At 35.9% G+C, this 10,080-nt stretch overlaps 1 protein-coding gene across 1 annotated transcript; it reads right to left on the bottom strand.

The window, feature by feature from the left end:
• Positions 1 to 393: 393 nt before the first annotated feature.
• On the bottom strand, positions 394 to 9,972 carry LOC144448379 (NADH dehydrogenase [ubiquinone] 1 alpha subcomplex subunit 9, mitochondrial-like). The gene is made up of 10 exons (XM_078138601.1): positions 9,921 to 9,972; positions 8,956 to 9,156; positions 8,219 to 8,316; positions 7,026 to 7,117; positions 6,175 to 6,316; positions 5,118 to 5,220; positions 3,848 to 3,915; positions 3,577 to 3,653; positions 2,088 to 2,250; positions 394 to 1,241 (listed from the first exon to the last, which is right to left on the bottom strand). The coding sequence occupies exons 1-10, from the start codon at positions 9,958 to 9,960 to the stop codon at positions 1,077 to 1,079; spliced, it is 1,149 nt and encodes a 382-aa protein (XP_077994727.1). The 5' UTR covers positions 9,961 to 9,972; the 3' UTR covers positions 394 to 1,076.
• Between the last annotated feature and the right edge of the window lie 108 nt (positions 9,973 to 10,080).

Below are 10,080 nucleotides of genomic sequence, written 5' to 3'. Positions count from 1 at the left end.
CAAATACCCCCACACCCTACCCGAGAGAGGATTAAATGTACAATATAACGTACCAGATGCTGAAAAATGTTAAAATTCAAATTTGTGAAATTTATGAGTAGGATTGTGTGTGTTTTTGTTCATTCTTGGGGGTGGGAGGGGTTATACTGTTTTTCATAGAAAGATCTACTTTACATGGACTGAAGTGTATATAGTAGGTGTACAAATAACATGCAATAATCATACTGATAAATAATATTGGGTCTTTACTGATATAAAGTATATCGGATTACACCAACAGAAAGTTGTTGATACAGGTAGTGTAACAAACTGCTCCTGTTGCCACCCCCCCTGTTCTAGTTATCCCCACTTTAAATAAAACAATGTGCAATGTATTTAAAACATTTATTATCATCAAAATCCCTACAATCGTCATCAAATCTCCAGCAATCTACATCCACATCTAGTGAACATGACATTGTTGTGAATTGCAAGCAGGCAATCAAGAGAATTGACACCAAAAATATAACAACCCCTGCATGAGGGCGCTATTTGAAGAAAAACCACGACCCCTGCCAAACAGGTACTGCTGAAAGAAAGTGTTCACATATATGTGTATTTCCATACATGTCCTTTATATGTTCCGAAGCAACATTTGCAATTTTTTTTTAGTTTATCTGTACAGTTTCATTAACATAGAAGAACCAACATGTTGGGGGATGTGAGAAAGTATAGGAGTATTTGACATCAAATTTATCATTGAAAATGTTGATGTTCACTGAACTACTTTTTATTCCAACTTGATATTGTTTTGTTCTGGTGGTGTTGTATGTACTTTGCATGCAGCTGACTGCAAATAACAATAGAATCTAAGTATATATCGAGCTCTGTGATGTAGAATGTATCACATCCATATCACATTAAACACTGTCAAAACCTATTTGTGGTATATACAATACTGTGTAGCCGTGAGATCAAATTTATTCCAGTAACTTTTTTAAATCAGATTCTTTTGTACATCTCCCTACAAGTAGTGTTGAGTTCAACTGTCACACATAATACAGTAATATTCTATCAGTATAAAGCAACACAAAAGCTTAAACATGTTTTGCAGGTTCAGCTTGTTCCACGGAGTCTTCAAAGTATCTATCAGCACGATGTCGTCTCAGCCCATGGATTGCCGCTTCCTCTACACTGACTGGCTTGATACCTAAGTCTTCTAAGCCTGGCATACCAGGTGCAACCTTCTCTGTTGTATGATACTATAAAGGAGGAGAAATCATACAAAATTAGTACTTTTTGCAAATCAACTGCTAGCTGACCACAATACATGTACTCTCATCTTAGTGCATACACTACATGGCAGGGAGTGATCTGGAATTAAACAAAGTATTTTCACTCTCAACTTTCTTAAGACCCCCACATATTTCTACAACTAAATCAAAACAGACACAATTTTCACCTGTGACACTCGTTGCATTTATCAAAACAAAGACTTTGTGGTAACTTAGATGTCACCAACAGAAGTTTTCGGATAAACCCATGCAGAACATTTCCAAAATGGCTGAATACATGTCCAGTGTAGTGGGGATTCTTTACAATTTCAAAATTGAATGTTAACGAGGTGCAATTTTAAATACCCAAAGCAATATATGTTGATAACAGTAATCATTACAAGTGTACTAAAGGCAGAAATATGTCTGATTGAACTTTACCTTTCAACCTGTACAAACTACAACAAAACTCACCCGAGCTAACCCTGTCTGTCCCCAACATTTTACGTGATTTTCGAATAGAAATAACACAAACCTTTATAAAAGTGATATAGCCCCAAACTAATTTGTTGTATGGCAAAATTATTCTGCAAATTTAAGTTTGACCTTGAAAATGAAGGTTACGATCAAACATCTGATTGAAAAGTAACATACCTCTAACAATGTGGGTGTACACATTTGAATAGTGTCGCTTTGGATGAGACTTCCAAATGTGTTGAACAATTTATCATTTGACCTTGGAGATGAAGGTCAATGTCAAATCTTTCGTATCCAGCAGAAAAGCAAACCCTGGAGGGGATTTAAAACTTTACAAATAGAGTAATTACTTCTTACCCTTTCTAACTTATCTCTAGACATCCATGGGTTGAAATACGATATCTCAAATATCCTAGCAATTGCGTGAAGTAAAGGTCTTGGTACAGGATAACAAATATATGAACGACTTGTCACTCTGTAGATATAATGGACCAAGTCTTCCAGTTGGTAACGATGTGGTCTGAAATGAAAGAGATTGAAACATTTCTATGCATTCTACAATTAAAAGTTAGTGTAAGTCTATTAAAAAGTTGAAAGTTGATTTATTTTTCTGGAGTGTCTTGTCTATTTTTAAAATTCAAAATCGCCGCACATACAGTATAACAGAGATAAAACAATAAACCAAAAAGTACAAATCAACACACTGGATAACATAATGGCTTAAAATAATGTTTAAAAAACATGTTTATAAAATACATCAGACTTTAAGTTGTGAATGGCAATGTGCCCACTGTTGAAGACATTTTTTGTCATGTGAAAAAAAACAACAACAAAATTTTCTTGTGAGTCAGTACACAGTGAGAAATAGATGAGTACCAAAATTTGGTGTATACACACAATGGATTGCTATCCAGCATCGGTTAAAGGTGGCACAAGCTGAGTTTATAAATGAAATACTTACATAAACCTCGACTACACTATCATAGTATAAAATTAATGTTGATGCATGTCTTCTGTGGCATATCAATTGCTTACAAATTTTATTAGAGTGGTTGATTGCCTTGTATGGATTCCTCTACATTTTAAAATATGTATCAAAAATTTACACCATCTGATTGTTTACGTAATATTTTAATATTTAGTTTGAGTTCAGTCAATTGCAAGTGATATGTACGTATGCTTTAGTAAGTAGAATACTATACCCAAAATGTATCAACTAAGCTTGTGCCCCTTTGATTAAATTGACTTAGAAGGCATGGATGATCAGCTAAGTTACGATTCTGGGTCACTGTGGTGCTAATTTGCCTTGTGTCTTCTTTATTTCGAATGTTTGTAACAATAAGATGTAATTCTTTGATTTGTCTAATAATGTGAGCTTGATTGCAGTTTATAAAGGTATTTAGACCACTGCTCAGATTACACAAGTCGCAGTGATACATGTACATATCCACTTCACCTGCTAATTTGTAAGTTGTACTATACACGTATATAACATCAACTTACCCCCTAGTTCATAAGTTTTACTACATATGTACACAACATCAACTTACCCCCTAGTTCATAAGTTTTACTACATATGTACACAACATCAACTTACCCTGCTAGTTCATAGGCTTTACTATACATGTACATATCAACTTACCCTGCTAATTCATAAGTTGTACTATACATGTACATATCAACTTACCCTGCTAGTTCATACTTTTTTTATAGGCTTTACTATACATTTACATATCAACTTACCCTGCTAGTTCATAGGCTTTACTATACATGTACATATCAACTTACCCTGCTACATTTATACTTCATTGGTTTTACTATATACATTTACATAACATCAACTTACCCTGCTAGTTCATAGGTTTTACCAATGGTCTCTCTGTCTTTGATGACATTCATGACAGCTTGTGCAATATCAGTTACCTAAGTACAATAAAAGGAATTAGGAATTATGAGAAAAAAACTGATCTGATAGAAAACTCTAAGCTCTAGCAGATGTAACAACATTTCTGAGCTTGAGGAAATTTTCCAAGATATGGTCCTAATTGTCAGAATCATATACAATACTACAATACCAAAAAGACTGTAGAGCTGGATCTAAATATTAGTTCACTTACATAAACTGGTTGTTTGAGGGCTTTTCTGTCGCTGAAGAAAAGTGGTACACCACCAAAGAAACGATGATCTGTAGAATTAAAGAAAGTATACAATTTTTAAAAATTTTGATGTGGGTAAATCAAATATTCTCTCAGAACAATTGAAGATATATGGGTTCGTAACTCTCAGATACACCATGTTCTTCCTATAAATGGTAACACTAACAGGGCACTTAGTAATCTCGCAATGCCAGTTTACTCTATGCACAAAGCGTTCTGAGCACCCTGAACATTTCTGAGCTTTACTCAAAGAAGGTAACAACAGGAAAACAGACTACAGAGTCTTCAGGTGACTTTTCATCTATTTGCCCTCCATAAAGTAATATGGGTTCTGAGCACGCTGAAAATGTTTGAGCAAGTTCTACCGAAAGAATGTAACTGGTGCATAAAATCTTTATGTGACTACTGAATTCTCCTTCTACTAAGGAACATGGGTTCTGAAAAGATTTTTAATTTCTGCTTCTCTCTATACAAGGTATAGTAATTGCAGTAATTAGGCCAATTGAAATATCTGTATTCACCCCAAACTAGGCAACAGAAGTACTTAGCCCTCTTGTAATATCTGTGCTTTCCCTGTTAAAATACTACTAGTACCTGTCCTTTTATGAGAATGGGGTAACATGTGTACTAAGCCTTTGTGAAAGATTCCGTGTTCTACCTGAACAAGGGTAAATTCACTAGCACTAAAAGCTATCCATCTTTATCAAAATTTGATAGTGAATTCATTTCTGGCTTGGGCATCACTTTTGGTGAAGAGTGCAAGGCCTTGGGCAAGACATAAATTGCAATATTTGTTGTTGCTGACATAATCATAAAACATGTATTATTACATATATACCAGAGATTACTTGTTCCTGTGTGAGCACATACCAGTGGTATTTGCACTGCAGTGCAATACTGAAAACATTACTGCATACCTGCATGCAAATGATGTGCAAACGACGACACGATTATAGTTTGTTATGCACAAAAGCACCTGATTGCCGAGTCATTTTACGGAAATTTGTTTTTTCGGATAAACATATGTAATAATAACAGAACCCTATGCCACGTGAGTTCCAGTGTGGGTAGTCAAGAGTATTTACACTTGTGCTTGCAGTATTTCTGCTGTACTTTTATTAGTATAGTGAGTGAAAGTATGGGTGCAGAAAACACAGCAAGCACTCATGCAAATACCCCAAGTATGCTACACTTGCACTCATGTGTCGTGGGCTTCTGTCATAGTACTTACTAGCATAATGGTTAAAGTATCTGTCTTCTCTTCCATAAATCTGTGCTGGTCTTAGAATAGTTACTCCAGGAAATTCTTTCTTAACTACATCTTCTCCAGCAGCCTGCAGAAACACAAAGCATTATACATCATACCATGCACAAGTCTAAGTTATTAACCCAGAACAGAAAACATGGATTATATACACTGGTTGTTCCACGTCACAACATCCCATGTCTGCGTCATTGGTTCTGTGGTGTTTCAAAAATGAATCAAAGTGCCATTGTTTTTTTCTGATTTTTCACAAATCCTGCCAGAGGAAGTATATTTACATTATTTTCCAAAATATTTTTCTTCAGTCTGCCATAAAATGCACATAACCTAAGGGTTTGTAAGTACTTGTCTAGCAACTCACAGTAGTATAAGGCTCCTTAGGTCACTCGTATTTTCCTTGGTTGAAAGAAGTCAAATATTAAGGAATAATATTTGAGTAATAATCGCTACTTGAGTTTTGGCAAATGTAATTGTACAGGCCTACATGCACTGTTGTAATCCCCCCATTGCACAACAATCAGGGTAACCTGTTTACTGCACGGTCGTGATACAACATTAGCTGGCTGTACCTCCTTGCCCTCACATACTCCACTTATGCGGACAAGATTTTCAAACAATTCAGGTAGCCACACCCCAAATAATCGTAGTAAAACATCCTTATGGTTAAATTTATATATTCATATGTAAATAACATGTAAAGCATCACATGTCCACTTCATGCATTGCCTACATTTACATAATAATTCATTTGAATAATGATAGTCTGACTGGTTCTCATTGAAGGGACTGCACACTGTCATTGCCCATTGCATTGGGTGAGAATTTTCAATTCGTTATTATCAGTTTCTGCAATTTCAAGGGCTAACGATGTATCATGCATGACAGCACAGTAAACAGGCTACTTCTTTATCACTTTGATTCACAACAAATGTTGACTCTTATTTGAGGGCGCACTGCTATACACTACAAGATATTCTGATGGGCCAAAAGTAACTGCTACTGCAATTGTCCATGTTCACCTTACCTTTGTTCTTAGGAATTTAGATCTAGAATTCATATCTGCTCCAAGTGCTGACATGTGAATAAGTCTGGGTATCTTCAGTTCTCTTGCAATGCGCGCAATCCTTCCAGCAACCTCTATATTGGTATCGTTGAAGTGAAAATTCCTGTAAAAACAGAGATAGAACAATGAAGAGATACAACTTCAGTCATCAGACCGTGGACAAACAGAACCTGTTACAAACAGGGAAAGTAAACAACTGAATTGGATTAATAACACTTGGCACAGCATGTTGGAACAGCAGAGACTTGTATTACATTCCATCATTTGATAAGAACAGTTTTATGGCCATTTTAAATAATAGTTCAAATTCACAAACAAAGTTCCAGTTCCCCTGGCATTTCATGTACACATAAAGAGGCCATAATACTTTTCTTATCATACCATGGCGTGTAATACAAGTCTCTGCTGTTCCAACATGCTGAGCCAAGTGTTATTAATCCAATTCATTTGTTTACTTTTCCCTTTTGTAACATGTTCCGTTTGTCCACGGTCTGATGTCGGCATTTGTAGAACAATTTCAGATCAATTTAGTATGGGGTATGTAGCACTGCAAATATGACATGCTCATCCTTACATGTATATTAGTGCCATGTATTTATCATAGGGAAAATACTTCCATTTCTCAAAATTTGTTGGAAATATTTGTTTTTTGGGGTGCAAAACAGATTCCATTAAAATTAAAACACTTGTTATCAAGTGAGAACTAAAATCATGATTCAAACCCCCAAACCCTAAACTAAAAGAATTTAGTTTCGTATCCTGCACTGAAATATCAATCTTGCCCCCTTAAACTTAAGGCATTGCTATCTTACCTGGTCTCAAAATCTTTTCCCATTAAATTGATCACAACATTGGAGTGCTGCATCATATCACGTACTGAGTCAGCTGACTTGACGTCTACTTCCTATGGAATAAAAAGAAGTAAGACTAAGAAATAAGATTTTCATTTCTAATTAATTTCAAATCAATTGTTAAATTTTGGAAAAAAAGAGTCAAAGAGAGAGTATATTGTAGTCTAATAGTAATGACTTCTATAGAAAAAGTTCGTACACTGGTAATGTCATAGATGAATGCATGACACATTGTTATTTACGTCGGTGCACTTTGATTATGTCATCTGACTCATCTCCACAAATGATTCAAAATTTGTCTGAAGGTATAATTAGTCTGTGATTTTATGTGGCAGCGATTCAACTGACTATAATTGAGAGGGCGTGTGTATCGCAATATGATTACATTGCTAACAAAATGTTTCCCTATGTGTTTAGCTTTGATTTTGTTGATTCATTAATATTCATATTACATGAGAATGCTACTGACGGTATCTAGCACGGTAAATAGATTTCAAATCCAGTTAGAATTTGCGACTATTTTCTAGCATTGATTTAATGTGAAATATTGAATTCAAAGGTCGAAATCGTCTTCAGGAGAGGACATTGTCCAAATCCACCAGTGCCAATGTCTATGCTACCAGCATCATATACCTTGCTTTAGTGTGCAATACTTCATTACAGCTAGTCATCAGTTAAATATTAAAGAAAGTGACATAGCCATTTCAGTTCTTTTCATGGGAGGAAGTTTTTTTTACACAAAACCTCCAGCAAAATGTGGTGTTAATCTTTTGGCTTGCAGGATGGATATGATATTCAATGAGTAAATATTGCACACAATCATATAATACGCTATGTATACATGCATACATGTACATTGTACTCTAGGCATAGAAAACAGTTTTAATTGCAGTCACAATCAATTCATTTTTTTAATTAAGAAATTTGGACAAATATTCCCACAGGCTAATTATACATCAACAAATTGAATGACAGTGTAAAGATGATATGTTATCTTTACAAAGTCTGCAAAAAACACAAACCAGATTCCAATGGCATAAAGTATTCCATGGAATAACTAGTATGTATTCCAGACTTCTCACATGTGGCATCAAATACACACAAATAACATGTTACTGCGACCTCTGAACTGATAAGAATCTGACAATACTTACAAGCATCACAATCTGTCCAAGATCTCCCATCACTTTGAGATGTCTAGTGTCATCAGGATCACATCTGTATGGTACAACGATTTGGGATCCTTCTCGACCTAAGAAGGGGACCGCATTGATATGATTATTGTGGTCTATGATAAGGGGAGGGTAGCTAGGGATACAATTATCGTGGTCTAACCTCAGGTGGGAGGGTAGCTAGGGATACAGTTTGATATATGATTTGTTGTGGTCTGAGATAAGAATTAAGATTATGAGGGTGAGGGTGATTTACCACTAAAAAGTGTAAACAATCACAAATCCTTCTGTCTAATGTTCTATATTAGTGTTGTAGTCTAGTTCCTATACAGTTACGCTACGACCATGTACGTATACTTCCATGCTACAACTCACAGTATAGTCAAGGCCCTGATGAAAGGTGTTAATTATGGTTCAACCTCATAGTGAGCGAAGCACTAAAAGTGTATGTCACTAGTAATAACGGGCTGGCGTCACCGCTCATTAAATATTCATTTGATACAGCTGTTGTTGACGATGTCCAATATCCAACCTGGACTCCACAGCCAGTCCTTTTAAACTAAATCACACGGGGATGCAACCAAATAATTATGTTTATATGAATGCTGTAGGAGGGAGCACAGGAATGTGTGCTGATTGAGGGACTTTGACCAGACTGGGTTGGAAACCAGTCGTGTCATCCAGACTAATAGTGTTGCTGAAAACATCCTACTTCTCACCTAGCCTATTGACAACATATCGGCCGACGAATCCTGTAGCACCGAAGACTGTAGCCACAACACCGCTGAATGATGAACGACCACCACGTCCCCTTGGTGCCAATGAATGATGGTATGTTCCTGGTTGTCCTGGTGCCACTTGGTGATGACAATCACGTTTGCAAACAATGGCAAAGCTGACTGCTGGAGCCACATGACTCTCTAATAGATGAACAAAATACATCTTCATCATGACACATGCATTTTGTAAAAAAGAATTCCATGGCAACCTGAAATATCAACATCTAGACCACGACTTGAAAATTTATTATGAAATATACTGTATGTAAGCACTCAAACTTGTTCTCAACTGGTCACATTCGAATAATACCGCCAAGCTTATATCTATGGGCACTTGAATTGGGACTGATATGGAAAATAAAATCTTTCCTGTATATCAATATTTTCCCCTACAATTTTGCGTTCCACACGGGTCTCAATTCAAGTACCTGTGACCATGGTTACTATTTCAAGTTCCTAAGATTCATGACATTTGTTAGACTTCAAAATCGTCTTGAGTATGGAGTCATATATACATCATTTTGGTTGGTATGACTCCGAACTTGAAGGGCACAATGATTACTATACAAAATACGTTTATGTGTAACAGACAATCACTGGATTTAAATTACCTTCAGGTGAATGTTCTCACAAGTATTTTTGGATCAAAAATGACTTTACTGCCAACGAATACTTGTAAGTTGTATGATCGTGATACAATATGGGTATTACTACTACTATTATTACGTGCAGCGCTTTGCAGCTAGTGCAAAAATATTCACATATAAATTTGAGGGTAAATTATCAAAGATATATCCATTCTGAACGTTCCCCACACAGCATAAAAAATATTGATGACATGTATTGACGTTGTTTCGTATTATTTGGAAGTTAAGCACTTTGTTAACGAAAATATTGAGACTTACTTGTACAGTTCGCGGCTCGGGTCACCAGTAAAGCCGCCATCTTGAATGGACACCTGCGTACAGATCTTCTGCGCATTATAAGAACTCCCTATCTTATGTGATTTAAAACATTGAGTCAGTAGCCAATGTGCGTCAAAAAGAGAACGCTGTCATTTTATTC

The sequence above is a fragment of the Glandiceps talaboti genome, chromosome 17, assembly GCF_964340395.1.
Source record: "Glandiceps talaboti chromosome 17, keGlaTala1.1, whole genome shotgun sequence".
In the NCBI taxonomy this organism is placed as follows: domain Eukaryota; kingdom Metazoa; phylum Hemichordata; class Enteropneusta; family Spengelidae; genus Glandiceps; species Glandiceps talaboti.
This window is presented reverse-complemented; position numbering and strand designations above follow the sequence as displayed.

Excerpts from the sequence above, each read along its gene's own strand:
- LOC144448379 (XM_078138601.1), bottom strand. The coding sequence starts at position 9,960 with ATGGCGGCTTTACTGGTGACCCGAGCCGCGAACTGTACAA. Across the intron at positions 9,157-9,920 it reads CCGAGCCGCGAACTGTACAA|AGAGTCATGTGGCTCCAGCA; the intron begins GTAAGTCTCAAT and ends TTCATCTATTAG. Across the intron at positions 1,242-2,087 it reads CTAGAGATAAGTTAGAAAGG|TATCATACAACAGAGAAGGT; the intron begins GTAAGAAGTAAT and ends CCTCCTTTATAG.